Source organism: Danio rerio, chromosome 14 (genome assembly GCF_049306965.1).
Source record: "Danio rerio strain Tuebingen ecotype United States chromosome 14, GRCz12tu, whole genome shotgun sequence".
In the NCBI taxonomy this organism is placed as follows: domain Eukaryota; kingdom Metazoa; phylum Chordata; class Actinopteri; order Cypriniformes; family Danionidae; genus Danio; species Danio rerio.
The window spans coordinates 35,494,232-35,522,123 of record NC_133189.1 but is presented as its reverse complement, the minus strand read 5'-3'; the positions used below and the strand labels follow the sequence as shown (position 1 = coordinate 35,522,123).

Sequence of the window (27,892 nt, the reverse complement as noted above, 5' to 3'; positions counted from 1 at the left end):
TCATGCTGCAATGCACTATATTCACTCTTAGTAGGAGATTGCCTTTTGCATAAATGACCGTAGCAGTGACCATATGGCCATATAAAGAGAGGATAGTTGCAGTAGGTTTGCCAGCCAACAGAGAGTTTTAAAAACTCAAAATTAGAGCTCGGTGGCTTTTTATGTAATGCTGCTGTGGTGATGAAGTGCTTTTGTGGGCCAATTCAGAAATTAGCACCACCCTTTAAAACACAATTTGATTTTTCCATTAGCTTTTGGCTTATTATTTGTCTATTTTTGACAAATGATGTCAAAATGTTGTTTAATTAGGGCTGTTCAGGTCTGAAAAATTCCAAGAATTGGTTCTTAGCTGTTGTTGTGATTATTTCCTAGTTCTTTCTTACGCTCCACCTACAGTTCAAGGCATAGTTCACCCAAAAATGTGAATCCATTCATAGTGTACTTAATGACTAAGTTTAAATAGACATCAGTAATGTAATCATTTGCCTTAATCTGAATAAGACAACACAGTGGTCCCTTGTTATTTGCGGGAGTTAGTTCTAAAATTAACCCACAATAGGCAGTCAGCTTTATTTTTTACAATTATTATAAATGTTTTAAGGCTGTAAAACCCCTCACTATACACTTGATACACTTTCCTCAGACAGGCATTAACATGTAAACACTTTTCTCTCTTGTTTAAACACTCTCAAAGTTCAAACCTTTGTAGAAAAATATGTCCATTATTATAGAATGAAACCAAAGCTCAAAACCATTTGAACTTCATTTATTTATTCCGTAATGGTGCCCTACATAACTACTACCTTCTTTAGCAAGTCCAGAAGTCCAACTTTTTGTGTGATGGTTAGCATCTTCCGCTGCCTTTTGGGTGCTACCGCAGGTGCCTTTGACGGAGCAGAACTTTACATTACATTACATTTTATACAGTACAGCACTTCAGAGTCACACTACTAGCGATCAAAGATTTATTTAAACTTGGCAAGCTGAACCATTTGGTACTGTACAGGAGACACGGCACGGAGGAGATTGATTGACAAGAGTCTACAGCCAATCAGGACGCAGAACACAATGCGTTAATAAGAAAGCAGAACACAATGCACTGTCGAAAAATTACATAAAAAAAATCCACAAAACTCAGAGGACACAAAAAGTGAACTGCGTTTTAGCGAGCATCCCTGTAATATGATTAAGGTGTTAAGATGAGTTACTTTAGATGATGTTCCTTTCATATTCCTGTTTTATGTTACACACAGTCTGATAAATATCATTATATGTAACTATTCTATGCTAGTTTCCTCTGGCATTTTACACAACAATAAGGATTTTGGGCGTTTCGTTTTTAATTTTGCGACAAGCTCACTAACTTTTCGTTAATGCTCCCGCGACAAATTCGGAGATAAACATTGAGTGAGCACAGTCATTTTCCCGCTCGCACCAAAAATGTGCTCTCTTGCTTGAAGCCATTCTCATTTGTTTGTCGTCAAGCACTTCACAAATGTCGTGTGTTCATCCTGACGCAAACTGTAGCAAAAAGTACTACAGAATGGTAATAGTTTGATCAATAATGCGCCTAAATAGGAATACTCCACATTTCTAAATCTGATTTCTGTTTAGTTGGATTATGACTTTTTATGAAATTTAAAACATGGAGCAGCCGCTCGCTTTTTTAAATGTCTAATAAGCTTGTTTAATCCCCCCCTTTTCGCTGCTCAGCACGACAGATTTTCGCACAAACAAACTTGAGTGTGACCGCAGCTTTAGTTTTAAACCTAATCACACACACCTGGGCTAGCTAATCAAGCTCTTATTAGGCTTTCAAGAAACATCCATGGATGCAAGTTGGAGCTAAAATCTGCAGGACAACAATTTAGACATTAGTTTAGACACCCCTGATGTAAACGTACTGATTGTCAGATAGTTTCAAACCTATATGGATTTTTTTTGTTGCTTGAACACAATAGAAAATGTTTTGAATAATGTTGGAAACTGGAAGCCATTGACATACATAGAATGAAAAAAAAAGGAAGACAGTGGCTACCAGTTGCCAAAATTCTTCAAACAGTTTTGTGTTCAACAAGGAAAAGATATTACTGATGTCCATATAATTGTAGTCATTGTAAAATTCAGACATCTTTGACATGATTTTCATTTTTGGGTGAACTTTCTAAAAAAACAATCTGCTGACAGCAGTTCGATATAGTGGCCAGTGGTGTTGTGCAGGTGGCTAATAACATTCATTCATTCATTTTCTTTTTGGCTAAGTCCCTTTATTAATCAGGGGTCGCCACAACGGATTGAACCACCAACTTAACCTGCATATGTTTTACGCAGCGTATGCCCTTCCAGCTGCAACCCATCAATGGGAAACACCCATACACACTCACTCACTGTCATACAAAACGGATAATTTAGCTCACCCAATTCCTGTACCGCATGTCTTTGGACTGTAAGGGGAAACCGAAGCACCCAGAGGAAACCCATGTGAACACGGAGAGAACATGCAAATTCCACACAGAAAAGCCAACTGACCCGACCGAGGCTCGAACCAGCAATGTTCTTGTGTAAAGCGAACGTGCTACCCACTGCACCACTGTGCAGTCCTGGCTAATAACAAGACTTTCTAAATTCAATGTATAGTCCTTTTAATCAAAAACTGATTGAAAATACTCAGGGTGATGCAAACAAGAAGTGCTAAAATTCTAACTTTTTAAATATTGCCTACAAAAATCACCTCAGCACTCTTTTTCTTTATAGACTAGCTATACACTTATGTGGACAATTTTCCAGATTAACAATCAACAATATTACCAGATGCAGATTTTCCTTCCTAGATTGAGAATTTCCCTCTAATTCCACATGACAATGACATGTAACAGATAAAATGCAGCATGGCTATGACATAAACTGCATTATAGATCACCAAACATTTGATTTTAGTAGTCAATACAGAAATGTCTTTGCATGAGGTATTTGAAGGAAACATGAAATCAAAATGGGCCCTTTAAAATAATAAAAATATACCAAATATTCTTAATAGGCTAGTGCATGCTTTTTGAAGCACGGAAATAGCTTTCTATGCCATTTTAAAATGGAAAAACCTCAAAGTGTCACAATCGCCAGCAATCCAGCGTGTGCAGATCGCTGGTAAACATGCAGATCACTATAAGGACTACAGATCAGACGGTATATGGACTACAAGCTTCCGTCATGCACTACTCACACTCCTGGCCTAGATCCCCATGATTGAATACAGACACAGCTGAAGCTACTCATGAACTGATTACATGGACTATAAAGTCAGCACACAAACACACAGAAGTGGCTGAGTCTTCTGTAATGGGAAGTGACGCTGGTGCGGACCAAATGCAGGATTTTTTTAGCAGGAAGGTCAAGCAAGCAATGGTCAAGATAGGGGCAAACAGATATACACAGGAAATCCAGAGTCGTAATCAAATAGCAGGCAGATGGTCAGTACAGGCAGGCAGCAGGCAACATAAACAAACATACAAGGTGAGGGTCACAAACACGGCAAGACAAGGCAAGGAAAACGCGTCGTAATTTTCACATTCAGTATAACAAGACTCAGCCCTGAAGTGTGTGTGTGTGTGCTATATAAATAGTCCTAGTAGTGGAGCATGACTGGATCTTGTAGTCCGGCAGATTTGTAGTGCTTATAGTAAACTGCATGTTTACCAACGATCTGCACAGGCTGGATCACTGGTGATTGTGAAACTAAGTACTGTCTGAAATTTCAGTCAAAAATGAAATATTTTTCTCAGCCTCCTTTGTTTATATTTCATTATTTCACTTTAAAGACATGAAAAAAATATTCCTTGCCATAAAAGAGAAATTCCTGAACCAACACAAGAGCCTAATAAAAATTGTAATTTTAAAAGAACATTTCAGACAGCATTTATTTGGGTGAACTCTTTAGTTCACCCAAAAGTTCACCTTATACTTTTTCTTACCCTTCACCTACTGTCTAATTTTCTTTATTCTGATAAAAAATGTTATTTTGAAGAACATTTAGTTGTTTCCTGTTCATATCCTATTTTTCAGCATACTATGGAAGACAATTTTAGCTTTAAATGTCTTCTTAATACAAGTGTAGGAACAACTTCAGGGTGAATAAATGATAACCAAATCCATTTTTGGCTGAACATTTCCTTCCATACACCGCACATTTCCAAAGCTAAATGACTCTGAATGCTGTTGCATGTTGTTTTTAGTGAAAAAAAAATCAAGCCATCAAACCAAACAGCTATTGGGCTAATCCTCTGACAAGACTTAAATGAGTATCGACACAACAACGGATTGGCATCCAGGTTAACATCCCTGTCCTGATGAGCACTTTTCTACCAGCGTGATTCATTTCCTCTTGGTTTCTCCCTGCTTTGTGTCCGTGTCTCCATCTCGCCACAATGTTGCCCATAATGACGGTCATCGCTCTTTCGCTGTCTGTCACTAACTCTAAAGTTGTTTTGTCTTGTTCTCATGCTGCTTTCCCTCCCCGTTTTCCCCATGTCTTTCACCCCTCCGTGGTCTGTCTTCTCCTGGGCTCTTTGTGCATGGTGTTGCAGGCTCCGTTTTCTGCATGGCTCCATCTGGAGGCATTGGTAGGTCACTTCCCAGTCTCTCTGGATCAGTGGTTTTCTTACAGCAGCGTCTCAGATCTGTGACAGACAGGAAGGTGATCCACACTTTACTCTAAAGACCTCCAGCACTGTAATAAAGGGGTTTCTTTTGCTGAGGGCTCTTTTATGTCCCAGACGACGGCTTTTGTTTGATTTTGTCGGTTACATGTTGTTAGTGCCCTTAATTTTCATTTGTTTTTAAATGTCTTTTGTGTATACTTTTTATTGTTTTATGCTCATCCGAGATCCAGGTATTCATTTCAAAATATAACAACTCATTAAAACAAAAATATATGAATTATTGTATGATTATAAACATGGTTGATATAGTCACAGTTTTAATTTTTAATTGTAAAGATCTGTGATGTCAATTTTAAATGAATAGAAATAAGAAATCTTTGCATATCATTACTACATTTCTTTACCTTTGCTAATTTAAAAAAAAAAGATAAATATTACTTGATTATCACAAAATTATTTAATATTATTATTTTTATATTATAAAATAAAAAACATTTCATTTTTAATGTGTATATATATATTGGACAATGAAACTGAAACTGAATACAGCATAAAATCATCTTGGGAATGAAAGTTACTGTACAACACCTGCACAGTGGCCAGAGGGATTTTGAGCCATTCTTCTTGCAAAACAGTGGCCAGGTCACTATGTGATGCTGGTGAAAAAACGTTTCCTGACTAGCTCCTCCAAAATACCCTAAAGCAGCTCAATAATATTTAGATCTGGTGACTGTGCACGACATGTGAGATGTTCAACTTTACTTTCAAGTCCATTAAACCACTCTGTCACCAGTTTTAATGTGTGTATTGGTGCAGGATCATCCTGATAAACAGCACCGCCTTCAGGATACAATGTTTGAACCATTGGGTGCACGCTGTCCTCCAGAATGGTTCGATAGTCCTTGGCAGTAGCTACGTGGTTGATGGAAACGTCAAGATGCGCATCAATTTTGAAAATAAACATAAAAACATGTGCATAACTGAGTAGGATAAACGTTTTATTCGATAAGAAAAGATGCACATAAAGTATGATGACAACACTTTTAGCGAACAAATTCCAGTATGCGCATTAAAAAAGGTCATGTGATATTGTTATAAGGGATCATGTGATGATAAAAATGTGTGTGAATGGACAAACCAGCTGTCTGAGCACACTGTAAAACATCTGAAATGTTGTTTTGGTTATTCTAAAACACCTTAACCGTATCAGTATTAGTGTTATTATATTATTAATGACCTCCAGAATCAAGAGCGTCTGCGCTTTGCGTCTCACACCTTCAAACTCCACCGCAAGTCAGGATTTTCTTCTGAGGTGCAATTCATTTATTAAATGAAGAAAAGATTCACGCAGATTCTCTTATTTGATTTTGTTCACTTTGACATGTTGAGTGGAAACGATGCTTTATTCGCACATCTTTTATGCGATAATCCAGTTTTGCGCATAAAGTTAATTCGCATTTTTGGATGGAAACATAGCTAGTGATGCGCCCATCGAGCACAATTATTAGGCCTGGGAAATGCTATTATATTGCAGCCCAAACCATCACTAATCCACCCCTATGCTTTACTCTGGGCATGCAACAGTCTGGGGGGTACGCTTTTTTGTGACATCTCCAGAATGAACCTCTCTCAGATGTGAGAAAGACAGGAAAGGTGGATTCATCAGAGAATAATACATGTTTTACATTGTCCACAGCCCAAGATTGAAACCAACGTTTGACATTGGTATGAGTGACCAAAGGTTTGGCTATAGCAGAAAATGTATACGGCCATGTATATTGATTCTGTAGACAGACAGTTTTGTGGAAACAGGATATTTGAGGTGCACATTTAATTCTGTAGTGAGTTGAGCAGCTGTGCTTTTAGGGTTTTTTTTAGAGACAATCCAGAGTAGCACCCAGACATCCCTTTCAGACATCTTCTACTTGCATCCACAGGTCCTCCTGTTGAATGTGGTTCGTCCTTTATGATAATTTGCTGGCATTACCTTGGATAGCGTAACTCTTGATACGTCACAAAGACTTGCTGTCTTGGTCACAGATGCATCAGCGAGACGTGCACCAACAACTTATCCTCTTTTGAACTGTGATATGTCACCAATTATGTTGTGTATATTGCAGTATTTTAAGCAAAACTGTGCTTTTAGTCTGCTAATTTAACCTTCGCACTCTTCACTCTGATGAAATGTGCAATCAATGAAGATTGGCCTTCAGGCTGGTCAAATTTAGCCATGAAACCTCCAACATTAAATTGGCCAGTGTTTTAGTTTCATTGTCCAACCCTTGTGTATACAATATAATCATGAACTAGTTTCATATTCATTTTAAGTAAATGTTAATTCAAGTCAGTAATCTTTAAATCACATCATGAAATGGTTTTCATGATTTTCAATCAAGTGGAAAAGTCAACAAAAAAGTGCTCATAGGCAAAAAAACAACTAATTTCTTACACAGTCGTTTTTCTCAAACCGAAGGCTGTCCTGTCTGTCACTGCGTTCACACTCAACCTGCACACTTTTACCGCTTCTTATCATTTGCTCATTATTTTTCTGCTTGTGGTGTGAAGAATGTGTTTGTGCATGCATGTGTGCGTGCGTGTGATTTGGTGTGCGGCTGACGGCACAGTGCGGGCACAAACAACAGGCCAAAGCCTTCAGTGTGACTCATTAAGACTGGTTCCTTTTTCTTTGTGCCTTTTCCTCCTCATCCTCTCCTCTCCCTCACCTCCTGAAATCTATTATAGGCCTATTCAAACCCCCCGGCCCAATGACAGAGGGCCGCTGGGAGAGGCGGGACTGGACCGGCTGCAGGGCCCCCCAAAGCCGTTACCTGTCAGGGCCTGGACATACTGGTGAGGGTAGAGACTAGGCCCCGTCCCCTCACAAACACACACTACTTTACCGTCACAGGGACAGTTCACAATTCAGAAAATTCTGTCATTTATTTTCAAATATGAGTTTCTTTCTTCTGTTGAACACAATAGGAGATATTTTGAAGAATGTGGAAGCCATTGACTTCCAATAAACAGAAATTCTTACTATGGGTGTCAAAGGCTACCATTCTCTTCAGTTTTGGTTGAACTATCCCTTTAACCCGTTTAGAAAGGTAGACAACCTCTCCCAGTGTTAAAAACCTAACACAAACACTACTCCACACACATTTACATGCCCACAGATTTTGGCCATAGTCTTTAACAGTCATTTAGCTGGGTAGCAATCTTGTCAAAGCAATAGATCTGTGCTGAACCTGAGAGTGTGCCAGTGTGTGACTGTGTGCATGTCTATATTTTGTTTTTTATGTCATCACTGGATGCATTTGCTGTTTACATACCATGCTGTGTTTATTTGCAGGTTTTCCATATAATATGACCTTTATCTTGTTATTTCTTATAAATGGGTTTATCTGATAGTCCAAAATTCTTTGTTCATATTTGGGTCAAAGACACTTTGGTATCTGCATCAAAATAAGTTTATAGGAAACATCAAATACCAAACAAGTGTTCATGGTAAAGCTTTCACTTTTATGACAAAATGACTACGTTCCATAGTCATTCAGTGTAACACATTTGCGCTGTTCGTACAAATAAGACCATGTGATTTTTTTCTATGTATTTAAAATATATAAAAGTACAAGTGATGATGCTAAATTTAAGCATATACTCACTGGCCACTTTATTAGGTACACCTATCCAACTGTTTGTTAATGTAAATTTCCAATCAACCAATCGCATGGCAGCAACTCGATGCATTTAGGCATGTAGACATTGTCAAGGCGATCTGCTCTCATTCAAACCGAGCATCAGAATGGGGAAGAAAGGTGATTTAAGTGACTATGAACGTGGCATGGTTGTTGGTGTCAGACGGGCTGGTCTGAGTAATTCAGAAACTGCTGATCTACTTGCATTTTTTTTACGCACAACCATCTTAAAGGTTTACAGAGAATTGTCCGAAAAAAAGAAAATATTCAGTGGGCGGCAGTTCTGCGGGCGCAAATGCCTTGTTCAGGTCAGAGGAGAATGGCCAGACTGGTTCAAGCTGATAGAAAGGCAGCAGTAACTCAAATAACAACTTGTTACAACTGAGGTATGCAGATGAGCATATCTGAACGAACAACATGTCGAACCATGAAGCGGATGGTCTACAACAGCAGAAGACCACACCGGGCGCCACTCATGTCAGCTAAGAACAGGAAACTGAGGCTACAATTCACACAGGCTCATCAAAATTAGACAATAGAAGATTGGAAAAACATTGCCTGGTCTGGTGAGTCTCAATTTCTGCTGCAACATCCTAATGGTAGGGTTAGAATTTGTCAACAACATGAAAGCAAGGATCTATCCTGCCTTGGATCAATGATTCAGGTTGGTGGTGGTGGTGTGATGCTGTGGGGCTATTTATATGTGGAGACACATTACAAATTGAGCATTGTGTCAACACCACAGCCTGAGTAATGTTGCTGACCATGTTTATCCCTTTATGACCATAGTGTACCCATCTTCTGATGGCTACTTTCAGTAGGATAACACGCCATGTAATAAAGCAACAATCAACTCAGACTTGTTTCTTGAACATGACAATGAGTTCACTGTACTCAAATGGAATCCACATTCACCAGATCTCAATCCAATAGAGCACGTTAGGTATGTGGTGGAACGGGAGATTTGCATCATGGATGTGCAGCCGACAAGTCTGCAGCAACTGCGTGATGCTATCATGTCAATATGGACCAAAATCTCTGACGAATATGTTTAGTACCTTGTTGAATCTATACCACAAAGGATTACGGCGGTTCTGAAGGCAAAAGGGGGTCCAACCCTGTACTAGTAAGGTGTACCTAATAAAGTGGCCGTTGAGTGTATGTTAAATATTTAAAATGTTCTTTCTAACAAATGTGTACAGCCTAGTGGGTTGAAAGATTGAGAAAATATAAAGATTTAAAATCCCATTTCAGTCAGTTGCACCATCCAGCAGTTTGTTATCCCCTGATAACCTCCAGTACAAACTGATAACTCAGGCTCATCCTGAACATTGAAGTCTGTGCTATACGCTTGCAAGGAATTGTTTTTTCTTTGAAGAGGCAAGCAAAGGATTAAAAACAAATCTAAGGCTGCAACAATATGAAGTTTGTGCCTGATAACCCATAACCTTTTAAATTTGGAAGCTGATAACCTGATATAAAAAGTTGTGTGATTACCAAAACAAAAGGCAGAAAAAACACCTGGACAACATTTTTTTTTTTAAAACTTGGCATAAAACAAAGAAACTGCAAGGAAACATTTTTTTTATTTTCTCAAAATCATCTGAGATACCAGATGCCATCATCTGGTCTTAATAAAGACAAAAATAATCTTTTATTAGTTAATGCAGATAAATTGTGTATTTCTACTCAGTTCTGTGTGTTGTGTGCTGTCATCCAGGTTACACAGACTTGCTTTTTTCCTGTTTCATACAAGCGCAACTGTTGCCATCTTAGGACTTTATTGAAGTCATTGAGCTTATTCTGTAACGCGGAAGTAAGCTCTTTTCTATTATTGTTTTAGAACTTGTGATTCACTTGCCTATGCGGGAAATGAGTAGGAATAACAGCAATAAAGGGTCAAACTACTTCCTCTACAAACAAGTTTAAGACAATACGCACAAATACACTACCTGACAAAAGTCTTGTCGTCTATCCCAGTTGTAAGAGCAAAAAAAAGACGACTTCTAGTTGATCATTTGGAAAAGTTGCAGAAGGTAGATTTCTTTGATGAATCATCTGTTAAACTGCATCTCAATCATCACAAATACTGAAGAAGACCTATTGGAACCAGCATGGACCCAAGATTCTCACAGAAATCAGTTAAGTTTGGTGAAGGAAAAATCATGGTTTGGGGTTAAATTTAGTATGGGGGCATGCGAGAGATCTGCAGAGTGGATGGCAACATCAAGAGCTTGATGTATCAAGACATTTGTGCTGCCCATCACATTACAAACCACAGGAGAAGGTAAATTCTTCAGCAGGATAGCGCTCCTTCTCATACTTCAGCCTCCACATCAAAGTTCCTAAAAGCAAAGAAGGTCAAGGTGCTCCAGGATTGTCCAGCCCAGTCATCAGACATGAACATTATTGAGCATGTCTGGGGTAAGATGAAGGAGGAGGCGTTGAAGATGAATCTAAAGAGTCTTGATGAACTGTGGGAGTCCTGCAAGAATGCTTTCTTTGTCATTACAGTTGACTTTATTAATAGGTTTTTTGAGAGATGTATGGATGCAGTCGTCCAAGCTCATAGGAGTCATACACAATTTTAACTCTTTTTTTTTTCCACTGCACCATGACTTCTTATTTCTGTTAAGTAAGACTTTTGTCTAAGCAAAGTTAGACATTACTGTCCTAATTAAATAATTCAAAATCAAGGCATGATCATATTTTGTTTTGGTAAAGTAAGCGTAATCTAGAGGCCTTTGCCTTTCATATAAGCCACTTCTGATACCAAATGATCAACTAGAAGTCAAGTTATTATTTGTTATTCCTAAAACTTGGATAGGCGACAAGACGGAAAGGCCAGTTTGCACCACTAAGCAGCATAACAAGCTGTTTTTATACAGGTTAAATTCAATAGATGGGAATGAAGCCTCAAAACAATTAGGTTCCACCTGCTGTGCCTATACTTACGTAAAAAATAAAGTCAAGAAATTATTTTGTAAATGAAAAAGGATGATGTTTGCATTAATAGTAATGTAATGCTATGTAGTTCGTATAATCTTACCAGGACAATTGTTTTGTAATGGATTGCAAGATCATCTAAAATCAGTTGGTTTTTTTCTCCCTATGTAAAAAGCAGTACAAAATGTGCCTCTAGTTTTGCTAGCTGCTTTCTTCACAGAAGCAATGCGTTTAATGGGTTAATACTTCATTTTTGTCTCAAATCCCTATTTTGCAAGAAATAAGCTTCAACATGTACATCCAACTGGTTGATATTGCAAATTAAATGTCTCCTGGATGAAGCTCTTTCTTGCTTCAATGCACCATTGGATGTACATAGTTCGTATTATATCATCAAATAATTCTTGTCCTAAATATGTCTGACAGGATTGTTTAGTAAAAGCTATTGTTGCTCTGAATGACATTTCAATGAGTGTCTTCTGTAAATCATTGTAAAAATGTATGACACTAATACACGTTGTACTGTGTAAGGCTTGAAGCTTATTCTGCTATTCTGAATCAGTAATTGGAAACAGAAAGCAGTTAAAGGATGGTGTGTTTAAATCAATCATTTATCTGACTCCATTATAATTAATCTGACTCCATTAAAGTTGTTATCATCATTGATAAAGAGAATCTCAACTCCTTAAAGCAGGCATGGTTGTTTATTAAGTTACATGCTTAAATATACAGACAATAGAATGAAACAAACTAACATACTCTATAGAGAAACTTAGCTGTGACATAAAAGCTGCTGTGTAAAAAAGACAGTGAAACCGGTGTGCGGGAGAAGCAAAATAAAAGCTAATCTCCCCCAATCAATAGTCACCTTTCCTTCTTATACCCTGAGCAAAGTATGGTCAAACATGAGTGAAATACCCAACCCCCAAAACCAGCTGAACATCAAAGTTGAGGAGATAAAGTGGGGGAGACGTGCATTAACATACTCTCCTAAGGCCATGACTGAACAATGGTAAATCTATTAAACATTGATATACATCTCTGTTGATTTCATCACTACAATGCTGGTTATAAACTGTCAAATAACACCAAACATGACAACGTTATATGAAAAAAGATCAGAAGAAAATGAATTGTGTATGGTGAAAAGCACATGGTTACTGTAAGCAAATGGCAGAGCTGTGTAGAAAAGTAAAGGTTTATTTATATAGCACCTTTCCCTGACATTGAGTCACAAAGTGCTTTACAAAAAGAGAAAACCAGAAAACAAGTAAACATCAATAAAATAAAACATATTGAAACAAGTTAAAAATCAAGTACAGAAACACTGATACTGTCAATGAAAAGCTTGACCAAAAAGATGTGTCTTTAAATACTTTTCAAGAGTTCACACTTAGCTGATGATTGATTGTAAAGCTTGTTTGGGATGCTGTTCTGGGATAGAGCCCTGAGCTCATAAGATCCTCGAGCCTGGGGCTTCCTCCCATTTGCAAGGCAAAAGGGTAGTTTGAGCTCAGGTAGATCTTGAGAACTCCCCTGCTGTAGTAGCTAATGAACAGATAGTGATTGCTCTTAAGATATAACTACTTACTATGAGCATGTCTATGGTGCCAATTTAGATTATTCAATTAACTGAAGTTAAATGTTTTTAGACGGTGGGAGGGAACTTGGGAACCCGGTGGAACCCACGTGAACACAGGAAGAGCATGTAATCTCTGCACAGAAACGTTGTCTGGCTTGGTAAGGACTAGAACCAGTGACTAATTGCTGTGAGGCAACAGTGGTAACCACTGGGCCACCGTGCCACCAATCTAGGAAAGGAGGAGGTGTAGGGGTGGAAGGAAGGATTCTTCAAAACGCAGATGGCTGTTATATGGAACTTAGAGTATTCATAGTGGCTTAGGAATCGTCTGATCTGTGAATCATAAATTGAATAATGCAGGGCCGGCCGCAAACAATCATAAGCACGTGATCCTCTCGAAATTAGTTTATAAATAAACTTCTCTTTAAAAGATCAACTGATCCTAGATTTCTCAATGCAATAGGGAGAGAGTTCCAGAGCCTTGGGGCCACAACACAGAAGGCATGGTCACCTTTAGTCTTAAGACGAGTTCTGGGAATGGCTAAAAGGTCTTTGCCAGAAGACCTCAGAGACCGGCTACATGAGTGACTACGTAAAAGATCTTTAATGTAGGGGTGCTTGCCCACGCAGAGCTCTATATCTAATGACCAGAATCTTAAAATTTACTGTAAAACTATTAAGAAGCCAGTGAAGTGCCTTAAGCACAGGAGTAATGTGCGATTTCCTACTGGTGTTGGTTAAAAACCTCATCACTGCATTCTGCACAACATTTATTCAGACAAGTAAACAGAACATTATAATAATCCAACCACGAAGAGACAAAGGCCTGGGCAAGCTTCTCCGTCTCCTCCTTTGAAACAATATTTCTGATTTTTGCGATGTTGCTCAGATGCAAAAAGCATGTACGAACAACAGACTTACCATGGCTATTAAAACACAGAGCTCTATCAAAGATGAAACCCAGATTTCTAATGTCACTGCAATTTGAAGATGACAAACTCCCAAAAACTTGCCTGATCATTGGGGTGATTCTATGGGAAGCAAAAATTAACATTTCAGTTTTATCGTGGTTCAACTGCAGAACATTTTCGGCCATCCATTTGTTAATGGAGACTAAACAATCCTGCAAGAGAGACCGTTTGTCCAGCCTTTCAGGGCTAAAAGAAAAATATAATTGTACATTATCTGCTTAGCAATGATAAAATATAACTGTAAAACTACTAATAATCTTGCTAAAAGGAAGCATACAGTATTAAATTAAAAAGAAGAGGGCCTAGGACAGAACCTTGTGTACTGAAGCTGTGAGGAACTCTGCCATGCCAGGAGGACCCGTCCCATGCTTGGAATGTCTCAGTAGTCCTTCATTAGCATAGAAGGAATAGCATATAACTTACAACTGTAATTTAAACAGCACATCTTCCTTATACATTTATAAGTGTTTTAGACTTGTTTTGATGCACGAAACCCATCTTTGACCCATTTAAAGAAGTTGCAAATTGAAATGCAAGGTCACCAAACCAAAGAAGTAAAGGGTCATATTATGTTAAGGCGATATCTGAACTGGAATGAGCTGCATATTTACATTCTCTGCTTGTTCCACTTGTGTGTGTTTATCCATTATCTGGCCCTCATCAAAATATTTCAGTCTGTCCCAAATGAGTGTGATTTTGATGAGGGCCACGTTTTGATTTTCGCCCATTAGAGGATGCTCAATAGTTTTATCTAAATGTAACCATGGTGGGATAAAACTGTCTCAGCTGAAACCTAATGAAACAAAAGGTGTTTTTAAGTTTGCATGTTTTCTGGAGTGAAAACATCATCTTTGCGGTACATGAAGACGTAGTTGCCATGACTCAGCCTGTTCCTCTGGCATATTATGGTCATGGTACTCATAACATTCCTCCTCCCCTCCACCTTCCCCCTTCCCTTGTTTCTTGTCTGACTCGCCTGAAAAAAGTTCCCATGATGCACGGTGCCACCACTTCCACTGTTTCGTCGGCTACGACCCCAGTCACCAATGTTCCTTTTGCTGAATCAGCCACCTCCAACCAGGTTTGCCCCTTCATTTTGGCCTCTCCTTTTTACAGCTGTAGAGCTGCCGACTCTGGTCCATAGACAATAATGTTTTAATTCAGAAATATATATTTTTTCAAATCTCAATGGAAGGACTGCTAGTGTGATCTGAGTGACAACAAAGTGTTTTCTGATCCAAAATGGCTGACCTTGAGTCTTTGAGTTCTCTGTGGACCAGTGAGGTGCCTCTTTTACCTCTTTAGCACAATGTCCCAGTTCCACCATGTGTCTGTGTGTGTTCACATCTCTGTCTGTCTGTTTCAGTGTCTTCACTGTGTGTGTTAGAGAGCAAATGGCTGCATTTAAAGGATGATTCGGTTAAAAATGAAATGTCTGTCATTGATTTCCATCATGTTGTTCCAAACCTGTAACACTGTTTTTTCTTATACTATTGTTGAATCAGTAGCCAGATTTTCCATACAGCAGCAGGTCACAGTGACCACGTTAAGAGCTAAATATGTAAAATACTCCAGAAAAAAGTGTCCTATATGATTATAATCAAGTCTTTGAAGTTATAGGATAGCTTATATGTTAAAATAGTCTGGGTTTTTAAAGCATGATGATATATTATGATTGGCTGCTTTATCCTCCAGTAACTGAAAATATAAACAAATAAAAAAAATATCTGAAATTAATTTCGGTGATGTAATTACTCCAATATGTCAGTATTATAATTGTAGTGTAGACCTATTCTCTTGTGGAATTAGATTTGTTATAAAAGTGGCCTGTTGTGCTTTTTCCAGTATTACATTTCATACAGTGCATAATTTAGCTGTGTATGGATGCAAAAGATTTGCAAGTTATTGTCACTGAAAAGAAACTGCTGAAATTAGTTATGTAGATCCGTAACATTTGCGTAATACTAGCATGTGGTTTTCATTAACTACCAACTGGCGTCTACTTTGACTCTCAAACAGTGTAGCTTGTTCATGTTGTCAATGATATGTTAAGAAGAAGCATTTAGTGGAAAGACAAACCACAGAAAAAACAACTGATGTAAATTCTGCAAATTCAGCTGCAAAATGAATCTTGCATTATATTTGCACTTTGGTTATGATCAGAAAATTAGCAGGAATGAGTGTTCGCATTCAACAAATCTGTTTTTTTTTAGTCTGTAACTAATCTAAACACATCTAATTGCCCATACGTGATTGGCTATTGTTCTCTTGTTATGTTGCTGTAGAGGAATTACACAGGTCAAATAATGTAGCACAGTTTAAGGCCCCGTTTACACTAATGCGTTTTAGTTTGAAAACGCCTAAGTTTTGCTACGGTTACGCCATCCGTCCACACTACGCCGGAGTTCTCGAGCGCCGAAAACGGAGCGTTTCGAAAACGCTGGAGAGGCCGTTTTCATTCTAAAACGCTGCTGCTCCGTCTCAGTGTGGATGGGGAAAGACGGAGACATCTGAAAACGGAGGCGGGGCTGCCGACATTCGCCTCTCTGATTGGGGCTTTTCCTCAACATTAAGTAGCCTAACACACAGTTCAGTCCTGAATCTTCTCCGTGTAAGTTCAGACTTCGCAAGTTTGATCAAGGCTGCATCTCTTCTTCTCAGTTTGATATGGAAAACATACCGAGGACACGCGTCAATCTTCACAGGGAACAGTGTACTTTATAACTTCATTCACATCACCTTGGCTACGTTGTTTCACTTTCTCAACAATAAAATGTAAACTTGATATAAGGAACTGCCTATTTTTATTTTAATATTAACAACTAAACAGACAGCAGAAATGTTGAGGCGTCGTGCTGCATGAGCGTCATCTTCACTGTGTGCATATTTATAAAAAAAACGGAGCCGATAACAACACTGCCTCCTTTCAATTTCAGTGAAAATACAAAACATACCCTCTCTTTTGCTGAATATCAGTTTTAATAATCGATAATGGCCATTATAAAAGTATAACATACAATAAGTTTATACATTATAGGAAATAAAGGCAAGCGATCAGTTAATATACAGAATGTAGGCTACGTGCTTACATTAATCATTAACTTATCTTTGCGCTCAGCCAAAACACATTACCTGAGAACAAGTAATAGATTCCAATGACCAAAGTCAGGGAATATGTCGTTAGATAAAGACAACAAGATGAATGAAATATCACGTTTAATAAATATAGTGAGATTAGATCCAGCGGGAGATGCTTGATGAGAAGTCCGACTAGCAGAGCTCTCATCTGGGTGGGTAGACAGGCTCCAGCGATTGCCAAAGTGTGTGTGTGTGGTCACGTGATGTGCGTTTTCAGCGTTTTGGTGTGGACGGAGAGCAGTTCAGAAACGCTGGGTAAATGCGAGTGTGGACGCGGATCGTTTTCATTCTAAAACGCCGTTTTAAAACTAAAACGCACTAGTGTAAACGGGGCCTAAGAACAACTCAGAGAAACATACACAGAGAAAAGTCCCACTTTAATCATTCTTGTGTCGGAGGTTATGGTTGATCTGCTAGTACTGATTTTTTATTATCAGACTCAGCCTTGAACTGATATGATCAAATCAGCAGCATTGTTCATGTTCTCCAGTATGTACAGTCACTTTGGACTGAGAAAATGTCCAGAAATTAACTTCGAATGGTAATTGTCATTTAGTTTTTAATGTCTGCTGTAAACAATACACCAATCACAGTAGACTGGGCCATCTGACGAATCAGAGCTGAGCTGGCTCATGAAAAGGAGGGGTTAAGGAAGAATGAATCTTCCTCACTTTATTTGCGCTTATATGAAATGTATATTACGAGAAAATGAAAATATTTTATTATTATTTTGGATACATGTACTTATTGAAAGAGCCCAGCAGGCACAGGAGGTCAACATGACGTCAGATAGACCAATGTTACGGGGATGTTGAATTTTGTTTGGAAATGAAAACACTTTTAACGTCTAAACCCAACATCAATGTCCAACATCCTAAAATCAACCAAACATCAATGTTTAATGATTTTACTGACGTTGTGTGGACGTTATCACTATGACATCTGTCAGACATTGAATTTTGGTTGCCAGACCTGATAAATAAATGTCAGTATTTTCTGTCAATATGACGTTGGATTAAGATGTTTGCTCTATGTTGGATCTGGTCACTTTCAAACACAACCTAAAATCAACCAAATATCAACGTCATTTGACTTCATTATTGGATGTCAAAATAATGCTGTCCTTACACACTGACTAGACATTGAATTTTGGTCGCGTGATGTCACAACCTAAATCTAACCTAATATTAACCTCTTATGACATTGTTTGCCTGCTGGTATACCTCCAAATACACATTTTAAAAGAGCATAATAGGGTTTATGCGGAAGTATGCTAAAGCACTGCATTAAATTACATTTTCCCCTTAATATCTTTAAAATATAAACTTTTATTTTACCCCAGTATATTCAATGGAGCTTCTGCGCTAGCCTGTCGATTCTGACGGGCGTTTGCATGTAAACGGCTTTTCGTCTCGTTTTACGCTTGAGCAACTAAATGAATGCCATAGTCTAATAAACTGATTATATTTTAATTATATTACAACCTCAATGCTGTAAAAGGAACCGTATAAAATGGGAAAAAGTCACTTTGACTGTTCACCAGAAATTTATCAGTATAGGAATAAATTCTAGCTCAGCATTTACCCTATTGACCTTATTCTAAAATGCAGAAGTGCGCCTGTTTTCGCGATTGTCTTAGAACTTCTGTTTCAGTCTCCTATAGGAGAAATGACTCGTAACAATAAACGGCAAAAAACGGTCAAACTACTTGCTCTACAAACAAATGTTTGCATGACTATACAGACCAAGTAGAATAATATAACCAGGAAATATCAGTTTGCTACATCAAACAGCGAAACGAGCTGTTTTTAATGTCTTAAAATGAATGGAAGTGAATGAGACCAGACGTCTTGTGCCAAAAAGATTCAAATGGCTGCGCCCGCTTGTCCGCGGAGAATAAGGTGAATAGGGGCACTTATAACTTGTTTTAGGGGCTGTTTGCACGACAACTTTTGCCTGTTCGTTTACAAAACAACATTGTTTATTAGAACTGAATTTTGAAAATGGCACTATCGTCGTGTCCGTGAAAACAGCTAAAAATTAAAGTCCTTAAGTTCTTGGATGGAACAACATTCCAATCAGCCAATCAGAATTAAGGCATACATTTAACTTTTACGTTAAGTTTAGGTTTACAGTTAGGTTTATGCACATCTACGTGAGTGTTATCCAACTATTATTTCCCTCTGATTTTGGGAATAATTTACAGTTATGGTTTGGTTTAGAGTTAGGGAATAGGTATAGATTACATTTTTTAATAAGGATCAACATAGATGTAAATCCAGAATTGCTTTGTACCTGGCAAAATCATAATGTGCCATCTTAAACAAGCAGCAAATGCATGTGTCACTTCCATACAGGTACTGTAAACTAAAAAGGTGACAGCACTAAATACTGGCCTGCATTTTGGCCATTCTTGTGGATATCTGTAAATGCTGATCGTTTTTGCTTTTTTTGCTACGTTGTTGTCGTGTAAACGTAGCCTGAATTATCTTGCTTGGTGTTAGCAGCTTTTAAAAGCAATTCACGTCATATAGTCTAGTTTTAAGGAACAGTGATGAAGTTTATTGTAAACTGTTTCTGTGATATTGATTTGGAATGAGCAGTGAAAAGAAAAATAATCTTACAGGTTTGAAACAACATATCAGTGAGTAAAATGTTCTTTTTTAAATGAAGCATCTCTTTAAGTGCAAAAGCTCGTTGTCAAGTTCATTGTCTTCCCCTTTCACCATGTTTTAAGAAATGTGCACTTGGAGCAAGTTGTCTGTGTGGCTCACATTAGAGTGAGATGGTATATATGTCCTCTGCATTTCTCTGTCAATATGATGTGGGTGTCTATTTTCAGTCAGAGATTTTCTGATTTATTGTCTAACATTTATTGTCTTAATCTTACAGTTACCTTAAAAATACATAATGTGAGGAAACGGATAAATCATATACAGTTATGTATCCAGCAGGGTTATTCTAGTGTGCAGAAGGTGTCTTTGCTTACCTATTTATTACTTAAGTAGCAGCATTGTGGTTTGACTTAGCTGCCAAAAGGCTTGGAGTGTTTTTCAGCTCTAGTTCAGAATCTAATGTTAATTTTAAAGTACAGGTATAGACCAATAATGCGGCGCAGACCTGAGGTGTCAGCGCTCATTTCCTGCTTCGCTTGCTTTTATGCTGAAATACGTCTCGCAAAATTACACACACAGAATTGCAGATAACCGACGCAGTATGTCGCAATATTTATTCACTCACTTGTAATTCTCTCTCTCATTTTGGAAATGATTTGATGTTGGAGTAGATGAGATCAAAACTGACTACTTTGCATATTGCATGTTTGGCCATAAATGGTTCCTCTCCTTATCTGTGGGCTGTGTTTGTACCTGTCTTCCAGTAGACGCCGCCGAGGTACTGAGCGCCGACCCCATCGACCTCCAGTGCGTCCCTATGGAGGCCCATTTCTGTCCCGTTCCTAAACTCCTGGTGGCCGCACCCATGACACTGAATCCAGTAAGCCTCTCCCGCAATCCCACAACCTAATCAGGCCCATCGCTCACGCACCATGCTCCCAAACATAACAGAAAAATGAATGCAACAAACGTGTGCCTAATCAGTACGTCCTTAACGGGCAATACATTCATCCTCATATCAGAGATGCCCACTTCATTTGACGTCAACAAAGTTGATCTCGAAACAAACAGGCAATACTTAAGCTCGGACCTACAACTGTTTAAGGAAGCATGCCATCTGGATGCAAAGAGACGTTGAAGATGCTGAATCAGGGGTCGGAGCACTCTCGTAACTCACAGCCATACGAAAACATGCAAACCAATTCAAAGAGGAGGAGGAATTCTCCAGAGGTGAACATTAGACGCCGGCTTATTCGAGGTACGGTAAGAGGTGGAGCCGATGCAGATCATCAGCAGACAGAATGTTTGTTTGTTTTTTTCTTTGTAGAATGTGTGAGAGCTAATGATATTTTACATAGTTGTGGTGGTGGTGGTGATCTCTTTCACTTTGACTTCTAATTAATGAACGTGGCACGTTTTATTTCATGTTTACATTTCGAAATGTAGAAAACAAACGGTTATTTGAAAATGATTCATGCTTTTTTTTGTAAGATAATCTGTTTGTGATACCGATAGGTTTTTCGTTAAGAGGTTTTCAGAATGTTGTTGTTTGTGCCTTTGAGTTACAAGTGTGTGGACGTCTTTTCCCTCCCCCACGATTCTTCTGACTTACATTTGATCATAGACTAGGAAAGTATACCTGTGTAGCCTTTCAGGATCATCGTGTTGTCTATTTAGAGATGTGTGTGACTGGTTTTCCTTGGTCTCATAAAAGAGTATTATCCATTTAACCACTGTACAAACTGGTCTACTGAGATAAGTGTTAATATTCATGCCTGGAGTATCTCACTACGTATTTCAAGCTCCACATTGAGACAGAAGATTGGTTCACATACTCATACCTCCATTTTAAAAATAGAACTGCCTTAAGCAGACTAAATATGAGTACTTCTTGTTGACGCACACTTCAATGTAAGGTCTGATTGCAGGCCTTCTGGATGTATAAAATGTCACATCGAGAAAGATTTGAACTGGACTTTTTATGTTCCAGCTGGACTTTGTTTAATAATCTTTTTATTTCGTATGATCGTATGATGTCCTGGATTTTCCAATATTCATTGACGTTTACTCAAGTTGTAGAATATTAGCACATATCTATGGTTATCGGGTGAATCTAATTAAAACTCATAACTCAAAAGAACTAGTAACTTATATTTCGCTTATAACAGTTAAGCACTCAGATCGCCATTACCAATATGCAAAACAAATGCTGATTTTCAAAGCTGTAATGTGCAATACTTAACTGAGCGTGATTTGTCAAGTATTTATACTTGTTCTTTTTTAATTTATGCAGATTTTTAACAAAAATAATATGAATTTTTAATACTCACAACGAGAAATATACTGTCTGACAAAAAAGGATTTAAGTATGCAACAATAAAAGAGTCTATGATTGGATCTCTATTGAAATAATTCATCATTTTTATGGGTAAAGCCCATTTCAGCTATTAAGTAACAAATGTAAGTGTTAACTGTGACATAGTAACTCACAAATATGTGTTTGTCAGAATTTATTACATTTAAAATCTCGATAAACACGATCCCTGGCTGCAATCCAGTAGTAGACTTTTAAGTGTTTGCTTCTTTAAATCCAAAATACTTTTCTATTGGCCATGCAGTGCATGTAACTACTACAATACATTATTGTATTGTGCTAGCAAAATCATCGAGGATGAACATTATCACCGAATTAAAATCAAAGCTAAAAACATGCAGACTTCAAAATGTTGTGATGATTTAATGATTTAAATAAGGCTTCATTTTCTTTGCGCAAAATGTAATGTTCCTTGTTCCGATTTTGGTGTGTACCACAACATTCAATCGCAGATTCACCCTATTACCATGTCTGTCTCTTGTAGACAAACCCCTTCTGATGGCTGGAAAGTCTCTGCCAAAATCCATGCTCTGCCCCACCTGCTGTGTGACAGTCTGTTCGTCTCCACTTTTTGTTCTGCCATCTTTGGTGCATCCCATAGTACTATAAAATCCCTTATCAAAGATGCCAAACGGATTCCTTAATCAATTCTAATCGCATGTTTAGCTGTTTACACCCTCAGATACTTGCATATGCTAAAGGAGAAATCTTAAAGCCCTTTCAAGAAGAAAGACTTAAATTTCCAGCTTCTTTCCAATTAGTTTGCTGCATTGAGCACCATGTGTGCCCCCCTGCACAGACATGTCAAGTGCACTGCTTTTGTGCCAATGACTCTCAGACAGGTCACCCTGTGCCAATCACTAGAGATCTCAGACTGCGCAGCCAGGCCAAGGTCACAAGCCAGATGGATTTAAATTGCAATATCGCAAAATGAGCCCACCCAACCAACTAATGTAAACCCAGTCAAGCAAGCTTTGTTTTGAAACATCTCGGTTATCGCTACCGTTCATTAGGGAAGTGCTGCAGTTGGGCAAGCTGACAGTAGGGTGGTTTTCAGCAGATGTTTTTATTACTGCATCAGTGGACGCTAATAGAGTTCCAGTCCTCGCCAACCAAAAGCTCTATTAGATTATAGACGTAATATATTATTGATAATTTGTCCATGAAATGTGTGTTAGACAGATGATACACAGAGGCCTGCAATCCATTAGGCTTGTGTCGGAGTTTCTTTTGCCCGTTTTGACTTGGCTTATTGAGTTTGGACTATTTAAGATGTTTCTATATGTTTGTTGTGTTCGTGTTTAGAGTGTGAACAGGTTTAAATCACTGACTGTGTCCTTATTTTCAAGAAGTCGGCAGACTCTAAAATGCAAGGGCGTAGACGACCGTGTGACATTATACTCGTTTGGACAGTGAGCTGAAAGCGGAGGCTCTCGTGTAGACCTTACAGTTAATGACAAAAAAAAAGAGAAAGAAATTGATTATTTTCAGACTGGGTACTTAGAAAAGGCCCTCATCAGCCAAAGCTTCATTTTACAAGACATTACCGCCCCTCATGGGCCTTTTACATGCACATATGAATGTGACATTTAAGACAGAGAGAATGTCACGAGAGGTTTTGGATGCCTGACTCACCATTTCTCTCGAACGAAACTACAACCTTTCTCAACATATCAAGGAAGTGAAAGCCTCCCAATGCCATCCACTGTTGATGTACAAAAACAGACGAAAAAAAATAAGAGAGTTTATCGTCACTTATCTCAAAGACCCTACTTTTAACTGTTGTCTCTTTTGGGATAGAGGTGTTGTTTCTGCAGCAAAACCCCAAGTGAGAGCCATAAAGATTTTCCTATGTGATAACCAGACTTTAAAAAAGTTAATAAATCAACTTTTTTTGCTGATCAGCACACGCTATCTAGCCCAAACACAAGTGAAATATCATACAACGGTGGTGTGAAAGTACACAAAACTAGAGCAAGATGATATTATACTGTGTTCTAACTGAAATATCTGTATTGTAAACATCTCTGTATAATGTTCATGTGTTTTAAGATTGTTTTAAGAAATACTGGGGCAGAAATGTGTGGATTTCTTTAGGATGATCTCTAATGATGTTTATTGATGTGTTGGATTGTGTTTTGTAATTAAGTTCCATTGCCCAGCCAAGGTTGTAGAAGCTCTCTCTTTCTCTCTCTCTCTCTCTTTCTCTCTCTATCTCTCATATAAAGAATTATGCCTTCTCCAACTGAAATCCAGCTGGAATTAACGAAATACTTGATAAAGAAAAAATGATGTGCCTCGTCGGGGGCTTTAGCATTTTAAGAACTCACTTTTTAAGAAGTGTGCATACCTGCATTAAGTAGTTAGCTAGAATAATCTATGTGTATGTATTACAAATGCATCATCGTCATCCTAGTTTTTATCAAGCGACATTAATGACCTTTGTAACGGTACTTGTTTTAACTATATTCTCACCACTTCAGCCATGTTACAGTCTGTCTGACACAGCTGTCAACGGTAGTTTCAATTTGAACATTAGCGTTACTTGGTTACTTACCTTTCATCGTAAAGTCTGTCATCGCATGAAATTAAAATAATCTGAATAATCTACATCATAGTTTGTGCAGTTAGTGGTTTAAGATTTAAAAAAAAAACGTAATCTATATATCTATATATCAATATACACATTTGTATGTATTACAATGATAGATTCATTGTTACCTATGATAGTAAGTTCTTGTTGCTATGGCAACAAAACTACAACATGGCTACCTTTGTATATCTTAATTGTGAATTTTTTCACACTTCAAGTGAAATAATGTACAACGTTAACTTATTCAGAAAGGGAATGTGTTCCTAAGTTGTCTTGGAAAAAGAGATGATTGACTATTTTGTAAAAAAAAGAAAAAAAAAGATATATATACACGTATATATATATATAAATATATAAAGACTTGTGAGATACTTTATGTCCAAAGGCCCTTTGGAGATATCATACGTTATTTCAGTTTTAATAATTATTATTTTTCTATTGGGGTTGCTGATCACTTTTAGATGAGAACCAGATATTTACGTACGCAGCATCCGAGCTTTTGAACCAATCTGATGGCTCAATTTAGAGGAACGAGACATTCTAGTCTCATGTTTGGTTCAGAAAGGGCTGGCGAAGCATTCACAATGGTGCGTTCCAAAAATGAAAGGAAAAAAAGGGTTTTTATAAATAACGCAGCCCTGTGATGTCAGAAACGGGACGGTTATCAGCCATAGTGAGCCCCTGATTTAAGTCTGTGTTCCCCTCTGGCCCACCCAGACTGCACCCCAGCTGTGCTGGGACCTGGTGACTCTCGTCACCCCATTGGTGTACGAATGTGTGTTATTCACCTTGTTTGCACTTATGTACATAACTGAGTCAAAATATTCAGAATTTATTTTGAATATACATAGATGAGTAAATATATATGTAGAAGAGCAGAATCAAATCAAATGTCTGTATTGTTCGGAATACAGGTAAACAGCTATTCTTTTAAAGGCTCGTCGTCAAAGAGGTAGATGCTGTTTTGCCCGGGTGTCAAGGAATTTGTCGTCTGTTCTGTTTGCTCTCATCGTATGGCATGATATTGCATTTTGCGGAGATAATGATGTCAAATCAGACTTTGCAGTCTTGCATAGCTTACAAAAGCGCGTGGAGCTGAGCTGAGCTGAGCACTGCACCTGCTCACATCTGATCCTGAGGTGTGATTGTGTCCAGAAACCAAAGAATGGCCAACTTGTTTCTCTTTTACCTCGACATCGTGTGAGTTTCAGGCTCACGGTTTTGTTTTCTGTGTAATTCCATTGGGTGCGGTGAAAAACACGGCTTTGCTCCCTTACAGGAAGATCAGGAGGGCACCTCAGGATCAGACCACAGCTGGGAAGCTGCTTAGTGAAAATGCCCAATTTCAGTTTTCCGTTTGGTTTGGTTTGGTTGTTGACGGACGTTTTCCATTCTTGTGCATTCACCAAGAACAACAAATAACGCAGAAAAATCTCACAGGATATCCTCAATCCAAATTGCTTCAAAATCCCACGTGAAATCACCAGAATAAAAACAACCCTCTGTTGAAGAAAACTTGTACATTCTGTGCTCTACAGTTGCTTTGGAAGCCAATAATTTTGTTGCCATGGCACTTGCCCTAATAGTGAGGGAGAGACTGAGTCTGTTGTAGGTTCTTGCATATAGACGCACCTTTGGACCAATCGAATATGGTCCTCAGCCTTTTGACTGTAAAGCTGAGGTAGCACTTAGGACCTAGCATAGACTAAGGGTCCCAAAGACACGGGACGCTCCTTGTACCACTGTGCTTGACAGAGAATATCGACTAACACTCTTCTGCTGTCCATTATCCTGTGCCTAAACATTGGGTGTGATGTGAAAGGACTGGTCCTGTAAAGAAAGCCATTGAGGTTAGCCTAGTTCCACCTAACTGTGCCCTGCATTCAGTCACGCTGTCGTCATACAGTACCTGTGACCGGAACACTAACGTCAATGGTTCGTGTTAACGTAGAAAAATCACCGAGACCGGAGCATCACATTAATGTTGTACAAAGCTGTATAGTTTCAAACGAAATCGCTCGTTGATGCGGAGGTTACGTCCCTTTAAAGGCATCCATCGGCTGACGTTCGGTGGCCAGCGCTGATGCCTGTGTAAATGCTATTGTGTGTGTGAAACCGTTCAAAGAATGTCTACATTGTTTCAAAGCCATATGTAATAGATTCCTCTCTCTCCCACTGTAGGACAAGATAAAACTGAATGCTTTGACTCTTTATATGAAATGCTTCTCTTTCTATTTAGCTTCTCGTGCTTGTATGTGCTTCAAGAACTGTGCTTCTTGTCAATCCCTTTGCGATATATAAATGTATTGAATATATACATACTTTAGACTTCTGTTCTTTTTGGTTGACATTTTAATAAAGCACTTAAAAGGCATTGTTGGGCTGTGTTTGCTGTGTGTGCTCTTTCTCTACAGAGACGACAACAAAACAAATAATTGGATTTAAGAATTAGCACGTCCTAAGTTAATTCGCTTACCTGTACAAAACTATTCAAAACACTGTACGGTAAGATAAGACCATTAGTTTTGACTTTTGACTGCTCACAAGGACACCCAAGGTGAGTCCATGACACTTCATCATACAGTTGTTTTAAAGGGATAATTTGCATACAATTTAAAATGTGCTGTTAATCAGCTCAGGTCTTCAAGATGAACCTGTGTTTTTCAGTTGAACCCATGAGGTTTTTAGCTGAAGGCAGAGGCTGTGAATTAAAAGCAGTGTTGTTGAAAATACTGTTCCGTTTGGTGCACAAACCAGTCATTTCCAGTCACAAGACTCCAGTGTGACAGAGTCTAGAATATTAATTTAGTTTTGCCTTTCTGACTCTCAGATTGCTGATCGCTGTTGACTTGCAAATTCTGAATCAACAAAGACCAGCATTTCAGTAGATTTATTTTAATGTTCTGCTGAAGTAAAGTAACAGAAATTTTAATTCTTGGGTAAACTCATTCATTTCCTTCAGCTTAGTCCCTTTATTCATCAGGGGTTGCCACAGCCGAATGAACAGCCAACTTGTGTTTTACACAGCGGATGCCCTTCCCGCTGCAACCCAGTACTGGGAAACATCCATACCCAGCAAGCACACAACATAAGACAATAATATTACGTTAGATTTAGGTTATGAAGTCAGGTGACCAAAATTCAATGTCTAGCCAGCGTCTACGGCCAACGTTATTTTGACGTCTAATAACGAGGTCGAATTACGTTGATATTTGGTTGATTTTAGGTTGTGTTGGAAAGTGACCAAAATCCAATGTCTGATAGAGGTGATAGTTTCTAACGTCCACACAGAGTCAAAGTGTAACATGATTAGACTTTGACAT

General features: G+C 38.3%; 1 protein-coding gene across 30 annotated transcripts in view; it reads left to right on the top strand.

Annotated features, from left to right (window-relative positions):
- mbnl3 (muscleblind-like splicing regulator 3) overlaps positions 1-24,586 on the top strand; it is a 91,036-nt gene extending 66,450 nt beyond the window's left edge. For 3 of the 30 annotated variants that reach the window (XR_012389586.1, XR_012389587.1, XR_012389588.1), the window contains 4 exons: positions 4,581-4,616; positions 7,398-7,505; positions 14,836-16,172; positions 17,327-23,453. Coding sequence is in view for 23 of the 30 variants with exons in the window: in XM_009291128.5 (XP_009289403.1) it covers positions 4,581-4,616; positions 7,398-7,505; positions 14,836-14,930; positions 20,370-20,387 (257 nt within the window). In the remaining 7 variants the exon portion in view is untranslated. 30 annotated transcript variants of the gene reach the window in all.
- Positions 24,587-27,892: the final 3,306 nt, after the last annotated feature.